This window comes from Enhydra lutris, unplaced genomic scaffold, assembly GCF_002288905.1.
Source record: "Enhydra lutris kenyoni isolate GAN:26980312 unplaced genomic scaffold, ASM228890v2 scaffoldscaffold84, whole genome shotgun sequence".
NCBI lineage: Eukaryota > Metazoa > Chordata > Mammalia > Carnivora > Mustelidae > Enhydra > Enhydra lutris.
Window position 1 is genome coordinate 3,212,979 of NW_019154168.1, and position 18,461 is coordinate 3,231,439.

Sequence of the window (18,461 nt, forward strand, 5' to 3'; positions counted from 1 at the left end):
GTCTAAAGCCAATTAAATTTTTGCCCTCCCAAATGCATTTGCTCCTTCTATTCTCTTGTAGTTCAGTAGGTGATACACCATCTGCCACTTCATTCAAGCTAGGAGTTGAACATGGTTCATTCCCTACCTCCATCCAGGAGGCCCTCAGAAATCTCTCTTCCTTGTCCGAACCCACTGCCGCATCCGTCCAGGACCTCATCCTCTCACACCTGGATTACTGCAGTTGCTTACAATTGCTCCATCTGTTTTCCTTTTATCTGACTCATTTCTCTAAAACCCACAGATGTATAATCATGTCACTTCCATGCTTTAACTAAGTGCCTCAGAAGTCAGAGGCCAGATAGTATTAGACTTATGGAAAGTTTGAAATAACACAGGAAAACTCCTATGTTTAATCCTACAAAACAGGATGCAAAATGACCATATACTAGGCTATTGAAAAAAAAAAAGTGTTCCCCCCAAAATCAGCTCAGAAAAACAAGCTGGAATGTTAAATACTAAAGCAGCTCTCTTTGGGTGATGGAAATATGGGTGATTTTTGTATTTTCTATGCTTGGCTGCATTTTCTTGATTTTTCTGGGAGGATTATTAACTTTTATCCACAGTTTTAAAAAACCACTGTTTTCAGCAAGGAACAATACAGTTTAAGCATACAAACCCACTGCAATCCATAGCTTATGTTTTCTTTTTAAACCCATCCTTCTATACACAATTCTCTGGCCCTTTGGCATCTTCTTATCAGGCCAGAAACACCCACAAATATGGCATCTATCCACTTGTCTCTGACTAGATACAGCCACTCTTCACTACCTCACCACATTCCCGTCCATTCTCAACTACCCAGCAATTTCCCCATCATTTTGCTTTAAGCTAAATTCAACTGCTTTTCAGCAGTTTGCACCCCCGTCAGTCCCCTCCCAGGCACAGGTCATTCCTTATCTGTGTTTGCAAAGCATGGATCATACCATAGTATGGGGATTTACTTATGTCTCTCTACTGTGTAGACTGAGGCTTTGGAGATGGGGTATGTCTTGTTCATTTGTTTCTAGCACCTAGCACAGTATGCCCCACATACTGAATTTACAAATGGAATAGGTGTTTTTTTCAGGTACAGTCTCTGTGAAGTTCATTTTTTTCTCATTTTACTTTCTTACACCTTTCCACTATACTAAATGGAGCCTCCACAAAATAAAGAACTTTCTAAATTCACCATTCAGTTCTAAGTGAGAACTTCCACTGTAATACCAGCAAAAACAAAGACTGACTAGTGAAGCTGGATAATTCCATTGCTTCTGCCGTCTTTCACATTCTTAGAATGGAAGCTGAGTTAGCAAGAGAAGAAATAGCTAGGGAGTAACTTATTATTTGTCTTCAGGTCTAACATGATCTCAACAGCTGCCCCCTTTATTTTTCAAGAAGTGAGCAAAGAAATTAAAGTCTCACAAAAAAAAAAAGAACTTGTAGCCCATCATAAGGAAGAGACAACCAAGGTTAGATATTATGTTTTAACTCACAGAAAACTCTGATACCTTATATTATATCCTGCAAAATCAACAGCGTTAAGGTTCACAATTAAGTGAAATTAAAAGAAAAAAGAAAGGAAATTAGTTAACCTGGATTATAGTATTGGTTTTCTATTTGCACTACTTCTAAATTTGATTCTCTGTCATTCTTTTCCTTAAAAGATGATTATCTTAACTTTTGAGTATGTTCAAAGGTTTTAAACTCTCAAGGCTTATGTCAAAATGTAAGTAAAATGGTAATTAAAAAAACAAGGCACTAGAAAAAAACCTTAATTTTTTAAAAAATATTTCTATAAATCTCTATGTTGTCAATTCTCTATCAGTTGTATTAAATTTCTATCTTCATCAATTCCTCACCTTGTTATATAATTTCTTTCATTTTTGGTGAAATGAAGGATTAATTTAAAAGGTGTCTGTAGGGGCGCCTGGGTGGCTCAGTGGGTTAAGCCTCTGCCTTCAGCTCAGGGCCCTGGGATCTAAGCCCCGCATTGGGCTCTCTGCTCAGCAGGGAGCCTGCTTCCCTCTCTCTCTCTGCCTGCCTCTCTGCCTACTTGTGATCCCTCTCTGTCAAATAAAAAAATAAACTCTTAAAAAAAATAAAAGGTATCTATAATATTCCTGATAAAACTGCTATTATTAGACTTATTATTATGTTGCCAATAGCAGATTTGTAATTTCTATCAACTTTAGTCTTAGAAAGCATACATCTGCAGGTTTATATTTGGCTTACAATATGAAATACAGAGGAAGGAAACACTAATAAGTCTCAGGGAGATCTACAACTACAACCTGTTAAAGTATTAAAAGGCTCATGAAAACTATAAAAAGAAGTGTTTATTAAATGGTGTAATCAATGAATGCATTCCATACTAATGCATTTCTAATGAAGCTTACCCACTGAAGCACATAAATCTGAGAAAAAAAAAAATCCATCGTTAAATGAAATTCATTCTAAAATGTCCTGACCCATTTACCTGAGTCTCTTAATATAGTTAAGCTATTTATGATAACCCAAATCAGTCATGCCAAACAGGGATTATAATACTGTTACCCCTGAAGTACTGAAGCCCTCAAGTACGAAGGCACATGTGACAGTTTCCTGCCCCCTGTCACTTAGGGGTTTTAAGGTTTCCTTCTAATGACAACTTCCCCTTAGCAGACTTCAGTCTTTTAATCTCTTGTAACGCACAATTCACCTTAATTTAAAGATACTGATAACACCTTATGGGTAAGAGCTAAAGGTGTCACAAAGTGCTCACAATTTTCCTTTATTTCAGAGGTTTTTAAAAAAACTATCTGCTTACTTTGAGGTGTCTGGCTGTATTCGAGATCACTGATGCTGCAGAAAGTTTAAATATTGGAAAAGTGTAGCTTTGCTAAAGTATGGTAAGAATAATAGTTTCAATGAGGTAGGTATTATCTTTTACATAGTAAAAGTAAAAATATTCTGTATTCACCACTGAAGTGATTCTTGATCACAATAATATATCAGATATCACTGAAAGTTACTCAAGCTGAGACAATTTTCAAGTCAGTTCTCATTATTAATAATAACTGTTCAAGATCTAGTATAGTGTGTATCTGCTTTTTTGGACAATCTCTGCAATTCTACTCTGCTCCTACCCCTTCATCCCCCAATCCCTCCTTCTCCCATTCTTGACAGGCATTTAAGAAACAGCCATTACATTTAATACTGGCTTAAACTTAGCTAAGACTATCGTGATGTCTCTACCTTGAGTTATATAAAGACCGAAGTAATTTCTTTCAGTTGCCTGCATAGTGAAACCCAGATATTCCTTTATATCTTAAGAGATTTGATACATTAGACAGTTCAAGAGGCAGCTGGCAAGACCAGCTATGCTAACAAAGGAAGATACTCATCAACAACAGCAGAAAGTGATTATTACAGTATCACTGAAAAGGGCTTTACAATCATACCCAGTTAATATTCTTTAACTAAAGGCACAAATAATTTGATTTGTTTAAGGTCATACCACTAGTTAGTGGGTGAGCCAGAAGCAGCACCCAAACTTCCTGGTTCCAATGGTTCTACTATATATGACTAACTTATTTTTAACATTTCATTTTTCTTTTTTAACGATGACAAAATATACATATCACATAAAGTTTACCATCTTAACATTACTAACATTTATATTTGTGTATTTGAACAAAGGCAATGTGACAGAGCAACAAAGAAGAAATTATCATCACATAGAAATTAAATCCTAACACTCCCTTTATTTTTTAAAACAAGATTTATTTCTTTATTTGAGAGAGAGGGAGAGAGAGAGAGAGGGAGAGGGCGGGAGGGAGAGTACATAAGCAGGGGGCCTGCAGGCAGGAGAGGGAGAAGCAGACTCCCCATCGAGCAGGGAGCCAAACGTGGGGCTTGATCCCAAGATCCCGGGACCATGACCTGAGCCGAAGGCAGAGCTTAACAGACTGAGCCGCCCAGGTGCCTCCCAGTACTCCCTTTCAGATGAGAGATACATGCGGTATTTTGTATCAATAGCTCTACAGAGAGAACGGCACTTCTGTTCCTACACACAGCATGTGCTGTCCACTACTCACTCCCATATGGGAGAAAGGCCAGCTGTGCTACTTCATTGCATTAGTTTAATACCAAAGCCCCTATTCAAGTCTCTCCCAAACCAAATATGACTCATCTATGAGAATGTACAGATAATAATATAGGTCAGGGGAAAAAAAGTACTACCCAGCAACCAAAGGCATGACCAATGAAAATATTAATAAGAATAGTTCTTACTGCTTTATAAGTACTTGCTGGTGGCATCATCCCAACTATTAAAGGAGTTTCGAGCTTCTTGATTCTAACCTCCTCTTCTGTTCACCATGGTTCAAGCCACAGCGGCACCACCTCAAGATGTAGTGAAGAGATTCACTTTGCAGGGCTCTGTCTCTTTAATGTTTCAGATAACGTTACCAAGTATGACTCACTTTTCTTCCACCCACTTCCTTATTTAAACTTTCCCTGCCTGACAGTCAGCACTTAAAATTTATTCACTAACTGGAAGAAAATAAATCCCTGTCTTTTTGTCTACTTGGGACCTTTTTCAGGTTTAGTAAAAGCTGTCCCCTAACATGGATTTCATTTTAGTTAAAGTTGTAAATACATCAATTGCTTTTTACTCTGATATTTTAGTACCAGTCCTTTTGAATTTTTCCCTTTGTTAATGCCACTTAAGGCACAGCACCATAAAAAATCCTCAATAAATTTAGAACTTGGATTTGTCATTGACAGATTTTCCTATAATTGCCAAATTTTTAATTCTCAACTCTCCTACACAGACTGTTATTTATAATTAAAAAGAGAAACTGAGCAATGGGAACTTTTTTGTATGTGTGTGTGTTTTTTTTGTTTTTGGTCCTCAGACACATAAACAACTTTGTCTTCCAGTGAACTGTATGATGATGCTTATATTGCACCTTTGATCTGAGAAATTCCAGGTATTTTGTAAAAGTTCTATTTATTAATTCTTCCAAAGCATCTTATTGACATAAATAAAGAGTACAAATGCAATGGTCTTTTTCCTAGAATTGTATTAAAGTTTCTCTGTAGCCCAGGTGAATTATGAATGTATCTCACCAGCAAATCAGCTATTAAGCTTAGATTCCGCACACAGACAGATATGCCATTGAATCAGTTTCACTGAATTGCAGCCCTCTTTGGAAAGGATCTAAATTTCTAGTTTGCCAGAACTTTCCCTCTCTCTAATACATTATTCGTGGATGCTGTATTCGTTGATACTTCCTGCGTTTGGGCACTTAAGTGTGTGATATTTTTGTATCAAATATTGGCCTGTCAGTCAGGGCACAAGGGTCCAGGCTTTTGTGACCTGAAAAATCACTTCGGCTTTCTGGAACTGTCCCTACTTCTATAAATGAATTGCTTAACTAAGATGATATATATATATATATATATATATATATATATATATATTTATAATTTTTTTTTTTTTTTTTTTTAAAGATTTTATTTATTTGACAGAGAGAGACACAGAGAGAGAGGGAACATAAGCAGGGGGAGTGGGAGAGGGAGAAGCAGGCTTCCTGCTGAGCAACAATTCCCAATACAGGGCTTGATCCCAGGACCCTGGGACTATGACCTGAGCCGAACGTACACACTTAACTGACTGAGCTGCTCAGGCGGCTCCTAAGATGATCTTTAAAGAGGCTTCTAAATCCAAGATTAAGTCCACTGTTTTAAAGCTATACTAATTAGAAATTTTTTTTAAAATGACAAAAACAATTAGAAGCCTGGAAAGAGCTATGGTTACAATCTGTTGAATAATTTGTGAGCACTCCCATATTTGTGTCCTTAAATGAAACATGTGCTAGTGCAAGTTACTCTTCCAGGTCTAGACTAGAAATGTGTGAAAAGCGAAAATTACACCATTTCCTCTTGCTTAGTCCATAAATATTAGGGATCTAGCCCTTACATCTAGAGCAACAAAGAACATTTTCTTCCTCTCTAAGTAAAAACAACAAGCTTGTGGTTTTCCTATATTGATGTCTTCCGAATGTTCTGACTCTTGAAAGCATAATAGAAAGATCAACAGAAACGACACCAGAAAAAGTGAAATATTTCCTCATAGAGTAGGGGTAACATTCATTAGCACCTAATGCTTAAAAACTGTTTAACTGGTGGTACAGGTGATCTGACTCATTCATCTCACGGGTGCTAGTGAGTAGAGTTTTAAAACCAGTGGAGCAGTTGGTGCTTCCTCTACTTACGACCCGGTCCCATGCGTTACCTTCATCTCGGGGTGAGGGTCTAGCTGGTCCGATTCCAGAGGGCTTTCTCCATCTTCCTGCTCTTGCACCTGGGCTTCCGTGTCTGCCCTTCCTTCTTCCAGGGGGAGCACCTGGCTGACCCTGGGAGTCCTGCAGCTACTGTCAGCAGCATTTCCATCATCGTCCTTTGCTGTGGGGGATGCAGGGCCTGTGGCCGCTTCCTCCTCTCCTTCTCCGTTCACTAGGCTCACAGCAAGCAAGGGTTCCAGAGTTTGAACTGGAGTTTCTGGGCTAAGAGTGGCCACTTTATCCTCCTCCCATTCTATCTGGTTTTGTGCAGCTATCACACCATTAGCCACACCAGTCTGTACACCTTGAGTTGGATCGGTGTCATTTTCCGGCTTCGGTGGTAGGTGCTGGGAGAGGAGCTTTTGCTGAGTGGTGGTTGTCAGTCCATGCCTTCCTGGGGTCCTAGGAACATTCAGGTTCACACCAGAATCTTTCTTCAAATCACTGTAATTTGATAATGTGCTGAAAGATAAAATACAAGAGAAGCATGTGAACACTGGCATGGAAAGGTTCTAGAAGAGAGACCAGCTTATTCCAATGGAAAGGAGATATTTAGTGAAGACTTTTCCTCTGATGGTTTTAGAAACATGAATTGGAATAGTTGGGCATAGTTCGCAGTCTCTTGGGATGCTACACACACTTAAGTAAACATCCAAGTAAAGATGGGAAGACCAAACATTTGCAATAGGGTCTGGAACATTTCCTTGTGCTGTTTGTCAATACGGCACATCAGTAAGGACTGAAATGTGAGAAGTATTTATAGTGAAAGCCATCTTTTGTCAAGATTTTTACTTTTGTACATATTAAAAACAAGTTATCTTCAGATCCCAATTTAGGAACAGGTTAGAAATCATAAGTTCCTTCTGTTTACAAAGCAGAACACAGTCTCAGAAATGTTGTTAGCCCTGCTGCCATAACCTAACTGACCTCTCTGCCTCCAGTCTCCATCCTTTCAAACCCAGTTTCTCCAGGTCAGCCGCAGAGGTCAAACTCTCCCAGGGCACCCTATACACTTAGGAGGTAAATCTGGCCTCCTGCCCCTAGCCTAGGAGTCTGTACACATGAGCCCCCACTTGCCCTAGCCCCATTCAGTTCTATTTGTCCTCACTCACCATCTCTTGCCAGTCCTGTCTCACTGCTGTTCCCACACTCCCAACAAGCCAATGTGTGCATCTAAGGGTCTCTGCAGCTGCTCTTCTCTCTGCCCAGGATGACCTTCACCAAGACATCGGGGTGGCTGACTCCTTCCCATTATGCAGGATTCTGCTCACATGTTCACCTCAAAGAGGCTTTCTTGGATTATTCTATCTATTGTAAGTGCACTCTGCCATAAACTACACATCTCGTTTAGTTTTTCTTAAAGCTCTTGTTATTACTTGATATTATATATATAACCCTAATAGTACAATAGAACCTAACTGCCAATATATTACAATGTCCCTATGTAAATGTTTGCATAACATTTTAATCTAGGATTCCAGGGGAGGAAAAACATAAATCTCTGGGCTGCAATCTTGGAGAGATTCCTATGACCTAATAAGGAGACAAGACGAATACAGACTAACACTCTATGAGGGTGCAGAGCACGCCTATCTTGTTCTCTGCTTTCTTCCACTTCATAGCACAGTGCTAGGCATCTGGAAAGTGGTCAGGGATCAAGAATTGGTAATAGTAACTGTAATGGTGATCGTGGCAGTCATTCAACAACAGCAGATAGCATTTATAAGTGCCAGAAAATGCATGGTATTCTTTACATTATTTGCTTCAATCTCATAATAATTGTAAAACAGGACCCCAAAATAGAGAAATTGAAGCTTAGAAACTTGCATAATAAGGTGATGTCACATGGCTAAGAAATGATACAGCTAGAGTCTGACCCCGAAGTCTGACTCTAAATCCGTGGTCTTAACCCCACATTGTAATACACTAGAACATGCAGGAGGGAACAAGGAACAGGTGAGTAGCCTGCACACAGAACGTGGGGAAAAAGTCCAGGCCAGACCTTCCCCAGTGCAGGGAGACGTTACAGGCTAGAGGACACAGCAGCACAGTTCATGGACAGTACTCAGATGTGTGTTACCTTCTCCCTTCACATTCTACTCCTCCCAGACACTGCTGATCTGGAATGGAGAATGGAACAGAGATGCCACAGATGGCAAGAATGTTAATAAAAGACATGGTAAGCTCAGCACCACAGGAAGGGATGGAAAATTTGGCAGGAAAAATGCCATATATATAAAAGTTGGTGGTTGTCAATGTAAGTAAGTGTCACATACTCCACCGTTAATGTGTGTCTTCTAGGGGAGTACACCCCTTGGCCTAGACGACTTCTCAAGCAGTACTTGGTGATTTGAATGGCACGGTCTTCCTCTCCTTGCCCATGTCAGGGTCCAGAGACCCAGCAGAAAGTTCCTCAGCAGATCCTCTGAACCAACTTTAGGCTTGCTTAGGATTTTTGGAAAGGACTGTTTTGGATGAAAGGTAGGAATTTGGGACGCCTGGGTGGTTCAGTCAGTTAGGTGGCTGCCTTCGGCTCAGGTCATGATTGCAAGTCCTGGGATCAAGTCCTGCTTTGGGCTCCTTGCTCAGTGGGAAGCCTGCTTCTCCCTCTGCCTGCTCTGCCTGCCACTCCCCCCTGCTTGTGCTCTCTGACATATAAAATCTGGAAAAAAAAAAAAAAAAAAAGAAAGGTAGGAATTTCCTGTAATAAGTGATTTCCAGGGGACATGAACACTGAGGTGGGGTAGAGATAAAGTGGTTGAACCTATACGTATATTCCTGCTGTTTTGTGGATCCCAGACCAAGGGGAAAACAGATGGCCTTGAAGTGTCCTCAGGAAAAACCAGTGTTCAGTTTTGTGCAAGATGTTATTTCTTTCTAAAATCTTGAAATCTTTCATGGGTTAAAAAGGCTAGTTTCTCTTACACTAGGAAAGAAAGAAAGAAAGGAAGGAAGGAAGAAAGAAAGAGGGAGAAAGGAAGGAAGGAAGAGCGGAAGAAAGGAAGCGTGGGACCGCAGTAATACTTACATACATAAATAAGTAAATAAATAAAATTCAGGTGCTCCATATCACTCATCTTAATAATGTTACTTGCATTACTGCAAAGAGCAAAATTCTGATATATAGTCTGATACATAGTATTGTCTAATAGTTGGTAACCTATGACTCCACTCTTCCTGTCAGTTTATGGCAGTAATTCGGTCTGCTGAATTCCTATTCCCCAAAATGCTACTTTAAACTGTAACAACTGGGGTAAAACCTGAAAGCTACACATACCATAGGCATACGGACATCACTCAACAGGAAATACAACTTCCCATTCAAGTCCTAGAGACTCAGTGCAACACTAACCCATTCACACACTTTTAGGGTCAGTTCCTACCAGTAATGCCTCACTAAGAGCATATAATCATTTTTAATATTGGCAGTAGACTGCTACAAGTAACACCCTCCTTCACCAGATTTGCCAAAATACTCACATTACATCCTATCTGCACTTAGAATAAGTTTGCTTTAAATGTCTAGGTTACAACACACCACTCCTTAGATACAACCTTCAAACTCTGCATCAAAAAATGACTTCGAATCTGTGAGGTCTGAAAGAGTAAAAGAAAACTGGTACTAATAGGCAGAAAAACTGTGTACATTTTGTGTATGGAGAGGAATGCAAACAGTGGGTTACCAAAATGGTGAGAACCAGAAGGCTCAACCTTTTCAATACTGACCTATTAAGGGCTTCCCACACCTGCCCCTCAATCTGGTATGCACTACAGATAAGGCTTAGGGCTCCAGTCTCCCAGATATTATGCAGTCATTGGACATGGCCCTGAGAACTGCAAATATGAAAGGTGACTCTTTGCTATTGAATCAAGTTGTCCTGAGGGGGAAAAAAAAATTTAAATGGAATTAAATCATTCTGGTAGGGGCGCCTGGGTGGCTCAGTGGGTTAAAGCCTCTGCCTTTGACTCGGATCATGGTCTCAGGGTCCTGGGATCGAGTCCTGCATCGGGGTCTCTGCTCAGTGGAGAGCCTGCTTCCCCCTCACTCTCTGCCTGCCTCTCTACTTGTGATCTCTGTCAAATAAATAAATAAAATCTTAAAAAAAAATCATTCTGATAAAGATTACTATAATTTAAGATAGGAAAGGTATTAAAATTCCTATTTTAGAGGGAGAGATGTTGAAGTTTAAATATTTATGACTCAAGTTCCCACAACTGATTGGGAATAAAAATGAAGACAGGCTTCTGAACTACTTTTCTTCTTAAGAACTTGTTTCTAAATATAGTCTCATTTTAAATGAAGGACACTGCAGTTTTGTACTTGGTCACAATTTTCAGAAGATTTCTGAAGTATTTCCAAGCCAAGATCCACTATGTAAATAACAATAAATCCTGCAAATAAATAATGTAATCACCTAGCAGGAAACCATTCCCAAATATTACACTGCAATGAATGGGAATATTTGGCTTCAAGGATGAATGGGAGTTTATATACATTGTTTAATTAAATATGGACTTCTGGTGACAGATAAAATCATTCTGATTAAAATTTTTAAAAAATTCTATTTATGTCAGCTATGGGAATTCTAAGAAAAAGCAACTGAGGTCATAAAGGAGAAAAACAACTTATGGGAGTTTATTTTTATCTTTAAGTGAGAAATTCATATTTTACCTACCTTTTTTGAAACATTAGGACTAAGGAATATAAAATTATATCTAATAAATACAAAACCGAAACTTATTTTGCTATTGGCAATGTCTCCTCACAAAACCTTGCAGGATACGAGGGAGTGGGGATAGGGGTATGGGGGCTGAATGGATACTGAAGACTCATGTTAAATAAAAAATGGGTCAGAAAGAAGGCCACAGAGATGGCACAGACCAGCAGAAATTACAGTCACAAACATGCACAGTGAGAAACAAGGAGAGACAACCTCCTGCTTTCCCAACCCAGACATCTAGCTACCCATGGCATGACCCCAAGGCATAACACAACGTGACATAGGCAGATACAAAGGAAATGAGAACGCATTATCAATTGATCTATACCACACACAATGTGATGAAAAAGGTGGCGGGAGAGACCCTGCTGCACACAGGGAATATATAGTAAATGACAGTTCATACTAGGGCAAGTTTAAGTATTTTTAAAATTTACTCTTTCTAAAGGCCTCCCAAACCTAGTAGAATAAAATTCTTATGATTTAGAAAATCTATTACTCTATCATCTTAAAACACACACATACACACACACACACACACACACACACACACACACACACAGCCCAGCTTTCTTCTCCCCTCCTCTTCTTCCCATTGTGAATTAGCTCTTACCTGCCTCCTTCAAAGCGACTGATGAGATCTGATACCTTACTGGGTTTTTCTTTTGAGACACAAGAAGCAGAGGCAGGTTTAACTTCCTCCATCCTTGGTTTCTCACTAGATAAAGCTTTATGCCTGGGGGTTTGGTGTATATTGGACGAAGGTGAATTCTGCAGATGCAATGGCTTTGGAGGCACTGTAGAAGAAGAATTAAAAGAATTCAGTATTTCATGGATACGTATTCCATAACAAATGAAACTGATGGCCTGGGTGCAAAAATCTTCAGCATTATCAAATTTTTGTAAAGGGGTCTGTCAAATTTGTACTGAATCTTAACCAAGGGATCTCTATCTAGGACATTTGCTGTGTCCTCTATAAATCCCATCTCCAAGATTCAAGTGGTTCTTTTAATTTTAAGTCATTTTAAATATGGCTTTATTAAACATCTAGCCATCTACATATTGCTGTGAACTTCCAACGTCTACTAGAGATAACATGGCAGTTATTTATCTAAACAGAGAAAAGAAAGTACTAACTTTGAAACTAATTCCTAGGGATACACTGCTTGTTATGGAACAGAGTTTCTAAATATAAGTAATCACTAATATAATAGAATCCAGAGCTAGTAAATTAGACCTAAAAGCCAATAAAACAATATCAAACAACAGTAATTACTATAGCATCTTCCCATTTAACAAAAGCTCCTGACCTCATTTGATCTTAGATGAAAATTTTCACTTTACAGTCCTTTGAGATAGGTAGCATTATTTACCTCTTAGGTCTATGAAGGTTCAGAGTGGTTAAGTGCTTGCCCTATTGGAAAAAGGCTGATCTGATTTTATGACTGGTACCCAGACTCTAGTTCCCTCCTCTGTCAGCATTGTCCCAACTATAAAACCAGCAATAAGGGGTTATAGGAGTTCTGTTATTATTGTCTGCTATGTTAATAGTTGGCTTGCATTTCCATACCACAAATTATTTGCTTAGTAGTAAGTCCTTCCCTCAGTTAACAGATCATTTCCTAAAATATTAAAATCTATGGAATATCTCTAACAGATGAGAAATTCTGTAGAGGAGAAAATACACCATAAGTGCCTGCTTCATCAGTACAGGAATTACTTCAATTTTGAAAACCAATATAATTTTCCTCTTAGATTAACATTCTGGGTAAAGGATTATATAACTTGTATGCATTTTTCTACAACTGGTTCTAACAAATCAAATAAATTCCTTGTTTTTCTTTTTTTAAATCCTTGTTCTGACTTCCCAAGGAAGGGTAGGGAATCATGTCTCCTTCTAATTACATGCCCCATTTTCCCTCAGCTGGTTACCCTGGTTTTCAGTCCTCTCATTTCTTCTATAAACTCGGCTGACATTGCCTGATGCTCACTGGCCTAGATGTCATCATTTCTATGTGAGTTATCAATTCTTACAAAGAAAGAAAAAAATATGCCACAGGTATGACAATTAATTCACCGCATTCCCTTTCAACACAAGAAGAAAATCCCAATTAAAAAAAGGTATGCTTCTTTTTATGGAAATGGTGTTATCTTCCAAGAAATGCTCAGGGCGGATGGTTAAATATAGTATCCATTGAGAAAGAAGGGACTTATATAAGCACGATATTTGTTAATTTTAAGGAAAAATTTCCTGTGTAGAATTATATGAAAATAGCAAACTATGACAATATCACCCCCCGCACAGACACACAAGCAATTTTAATATTAGAAATAATTTCAACATTCCTAATTAGAATATTCAAAAAAGGAAGTGAATGTGTTTTCTTTATAATTCTATAAAAATTGTTACAAAAATTGTTATAAAATTGTTTTAATTCATCCATCTAGAGTTTACTCAGTGAACATTATTTACTACATATCAGACACTGTTAGATGCTTAGAAAACTCAAATAATATGTTGTCAGCCAGTTTCTGAGATAACTCCACTAACTTCTCCCATCTCAATTATGCCTACCTAAACTGTTTCATAGCATTGTGTACTTTGTCTCCAAAGTGCTTATAATCAATTATTATGATTAAATAGTCATAAATAGTATTAAAGAAACCAGAAATAAAATATTAAGTATAGTACAGATGTAAAGCTTTCTCTTCCACAAGGCTGGAGTTCTGTGAGGGTAAGAAACAAGTTTATTTTGATCACAAATATATTCACAGTAACCACATACACAGTGTTTGGCAAATCTGTGGAATACGTGAAGGAAAAAAATGTCATCAAGGAGTTCATAGTCTAGTGAGGAGACAGTTTAATGAGGCTGATAAAAGTGGGCACTGGGTACTGTTATTTTAGAAGCACAGAGGAGGCATCTCATCAAGGGAGACAACCCAAATGGAAAATAAATGTGTACATTTTAAATAAAAGAGCACAAATATTACATGTATATGACACAAATTTCAAGATGATACATGAATGGCTACAGTGTCATAAACACTGCATTAGGGGGAAATAATGTGTGCTTTGGTCAAAAAAACATAACTGGTGAGTAAAAAAGACTCTCGTCTTCCCCTCCCCTGCCCCCTTTCTCAACATTTCTGATCGTTTACCCTATGGAGGTCAACATTTCCAAATGCTCCCTGGACATCTCCTAGGTGTTCTATCAGCATCTCCACTGAATCTGTCTTAAACTCAACCTACTACTTCTTCCCCCTGCAGCCCAATGGATGTAAATAGGAAAAGCAGTGTTCAACCTCACTGATAATCAGGGAAATGAAAATTAAATCTAAATAGGATTCTACTTCAGCCCCATAAGGTTAACCAGAAATTTTAAATCAATACCAAGAGTCAGAGAGGATATCAAGCAATATGATATCTCATGTATTTCGAGAGGGAATTTAAACTAACAGAACCATTAAGAACTTGACATTTACAAAATACATATCCTACAGAAATTCTTACATATTATAGGGTTTCGTTAAATTTTCACTTTTTCATTAATTCAGTATTTAATGAATAACTATTAAATTCTATGTACTTGATCTTATCAATGAACAAAAGGAAAGATAAGAAACAAAAAAGCTAGTAAGTAAACCATTTATGAGAAGGTGGTGAGAGTTAAGAAAAAAAGGGGGAGGGCTAATGCAAGAACAAGTTTAAAGGGATTTGGAGTATAGGAAATGGGGAGAAGGGCAGATTGCAGTATATATTAAGTAGGGTACCGAAAGTGGGCCTCTTTGAAAAGTTCAGATTTGAAGAAGACTTGAAGTTGAGCGAGTTATTTTGGGAAGAGCATTCCCAAAGAGTAGACCAAGCTAGAGGCAATGGAAGCCAATGTGACTGAAGCCAAAGCACCAAGCAGGCAAGAGAAGGTACAGAGGTCAGAGGGAGGGTCTGGTAACTTGGCAATGCAGAAGCTGGTGGCACGCTGTAAGGAGAGTGACTTATGTGAAATGAGAAGTCACTGCAGTTCTGTGCAAAGGAGTAACATGACAGGACTTCTAACCAACTGTGTCTCTCTGGCTGCTTTGTTGAGAATGTCAGGAAAGAGGGTGGAAATGGGGCAGAAACAGGGTCAGGAGACTAGTGCAGAAATTCAGGTGAAATAATGGTACTTAGAAGAAGGTAGGATTCCAGTATGCTTTAAAAGTAGGCTTCCCGATAGAATAAAGTGAGGTATGAGAGAAAGAGAGAGGAGCCAAGGAGGAATCTGGAGACCTTTGGCCTGAACCACTGGAAGGATGAACTGTCACCAACTGACACAACACATAAAGAAATTTTTTGAGAAATCGGTAGTCCAGTTGTGGACATGCTAACTTTGAGATATCTAGTTGACTGTAAGGAAAATGGGCCCTATTGCAGCCAATTTTACAGACTGTAAATAGAACAAAACAATTTATTCAAAAATTTCCAATCATCCGAGATAATTACCGAGCATGAAAAAAATGAATCGCCAGCTTAAGTTTGGGGATTGTCAGTGGATTTTGATTAGTCTCATTTTACTTACTATGGAAAACAATAGCTTGGCCATCTTATTTTTACATAAACTCTATGCCCAAGGTGGGGCTTGAACTCACAACCCTGAGATCAAGAGTCCCATGCTCTATCAACTAAGCCAGCCAGGTGCCCTACATAGATGGCTATTTTTAATACATTATACATTTATAACATATTATACTTTAAAAATGGAACATTACACATAGGATGCTTTACATTAGAAGCAAATGAAATAGGTTTGAGTACCTCACATTTACTTAAATTATTCAAACAATAATGTGGTTTTCGAAGTTCATGAAACTTTTTTAAACATTAAGCTTTAATGACTGATGAAAGATGATATATGGGCACTACAAAATAAACAACTATGGAGAATGCTGTGGATCAAAGCTCCTGAGAGAAAAAGAACTATTAGCTTTAATTGCTAAAGAAGTTATTTTGAGTTTATGTCTAGCATGGCAGGAAATAGGCCGATATAGAAAGTGGTGAACAAGAAGAAAGACTTATGTTGGAAGTTGCTCAGTAATTTATTTGTTTGAAGGGTAGGATTGATATGAAGTGAATAAACCATTGTTTTCCACGGCTTTAGGGTATTTTCTGAGGCTGAGGCAAAACAAGCCCTAACTATTAAAGGAATCCATTTCAAAAGCAACAGACTCTTACTTAGATTCAAATAGAAGCTTATCTAATCTAAAATTCAGCTCTTTCATTGTTTTAAAAGTGTAATTGTTCAAAAATACTTATTGGTATTTTTTAATTGATAAAATTGACATACATTATATGAATTACAGGTGTATAATATAATTCAGTATTTGTATATATTGTGAAATGATCACCGAAGTCTAAATCCACCACACAGTCACAATTTTTTCATGTGATGAGAACTTTTAGGATCTCTACTCAGTGATTTTCAAATATACATCACAGTATTATTGACTATAGTCACCGAGCTGTACACTATATCCTCATAACTTACTTATTAATAAACATCAAAATAAAAACCTAATGTTGTTCCAGACACATTACTACATAATTACCACTAATAAAGGTATTCAATATTGTCTCTCCTTTTAAATATCACTAAAATAAATGGTAGCTATGATATTATTAGCATTCCACAAGAGGGAAAAAAAAAAGATTTAATTATGAGCTCTTTTGAGGATCCAGATCAGAGTTTCTCAAACTACTGACATTTCAGGCCAGATAATTCTTTGTTTTAGGGGGGCTGGCCTGTGCACTGTACAATGTTGAACAGCATTCCCAGCCTCTCCCCACTAGCTGCCATCAGAAACTGCCACACGTGGTGTCCAGCAAAAAAGTCTCTAGACAGTATCAAGTGCAGGCCATGGGGTGGGGGTAGGAGAGCTGCAAAATTATCTCTAGTTGAGAACACTTATCTAAAATAAGATAATAAACACTTATCTAAAATAAGAATCTTCAATTAGGGGCACCCGGGTGGCTCATTGGTTAAGTGCTTACCTTCACCTCAGGTCATGATCTCAGGGTCATGGGAATCGAGCCCCGCATTGGGCTCCCTCTCCTTCCTGCTTGTGCTCTATCTCTGTCACTATCTGTTCTCTCTCTCAATAAATAAAAACTTAAAAATTTAAAAAATAAATAAAGAATCTTAAAGTTACATAATGGATCTTGAAGCCTCACTAGGCTCACCATTCATAAATTTGTAAGGGACTTGCCACGCAGTGAGAATAAAGGTGTCAGTGGGATAATCCCTGGATCTGTACAGGAAGTCCCCATTAATAATCCCTTCCTTTCTTTGCCTCAGTCACCCAAATATTCTTAAGGGTTTGGAGAAATTAAAAGCAAGCTTCTCTCCACTAGAGGGTGGGGAAACACTTTTATTTGGCCCATAAGTAAGTAGTGCCCAATTTGTTTGGCAGCTGATCTGACAATACCAAGGTGTAGCCTCATTTCCCGAATGTTTCTCTCTATATAGTACACATTCTTCCAAGTTTTAAACAAAGAACAGTAGAAACAAAGTAGAGGAAACATGGCAATGGATCAGGGAGTCATTCGACAAGGATTACTGAAGGCCTGCGATGCAATGGGGGATTGCAGTACAAAGGCAGAAAGAAACCAAGAAGGAGGAGTGCCATAAAGAGTGGGTTAAATGATAGCAAATGAGAAAAAATTAAGTGTGAGGAAATATGAAATGTCAAAGGTGACAGTGGGGTTAAAATTTTAGCTGGGGAATGAGGGAAGAACCAAACAATGAATGAGAGTACTTTCAAAAAGTACAATGTTCTCTAAATGATTTATTTAATACCTGGAAATAGCCCTTATAGTTTTGTAAAATTATATGTATTAATCTATATTCATAACAGGAAGTATCAATGTATTTAAATATCAGTATGTTGACTTTAATATAATTCCAAACAGCAAAAGCAAGATCAAGTGTTATCTCCCTAAGGAATACGATTATTTTGGCACATAGCAACTCAGAAGGACACTGGTGTAATTTATCTCAATGGACTATGAAACACAAAGAAGTAAAACATCTTCCCAAAAAAGGCTTTATAAATAATGAAATTCCTGTTTGTGATTTGGGCAATTACATAAAACTGAATTACATTTGTTTTTCATATTCTTACTTCATTTGATCTTTGTCAGCTCAGGTCTAATAAGCAAGATGGAATTTTGTATTTTGCAAATAAAATAGCTTAAATCATGATCACAAAAACTTCTATGTTCATATTCATATCATTTACATAGGGAAGAATATGGTCAAAAGAAAAGGTTATGAACTCATGAATGAGTCATTCATTTGAATCACCAATTATTTGACCTCACTTGATAGCCTTACCCCCATACTACCATAAATAT

At 37.9% G+C, this 18,461-nt stretch overlaps 1 protein-coding gene across 1 annotated transcript in view; it reads right to left on the reverse strand.

The window, feature by feature from the left end:
• Window positions 1–18,461, reverse strand: part of LOC111161330 (FYVE, RhoGEF and PH domain containing 4) — a 114,490-nt gene that overhangs the window by 39,686 nt on the left and 56,343 nt on the right. The window contains exons 3-4 of the mRNA XM_022524928.1: window positions 11,685–11,868; window positions 6,302–6,812 (exon numbers count right to left, since the gene is read on the reverse strand). Of these exons, the coding sequence (XP_022380636.1) occupies window positions 6,302–6,812; window positions 11,685–11,776 (603 nt within the window). The 5' untranslated portion in view covers window positions 11,777–11,868. The remainder of the gene's footprint in view (window positions 1–6,301; window positions 6,813–11,684; window positions 11,869–18,461) is intronic.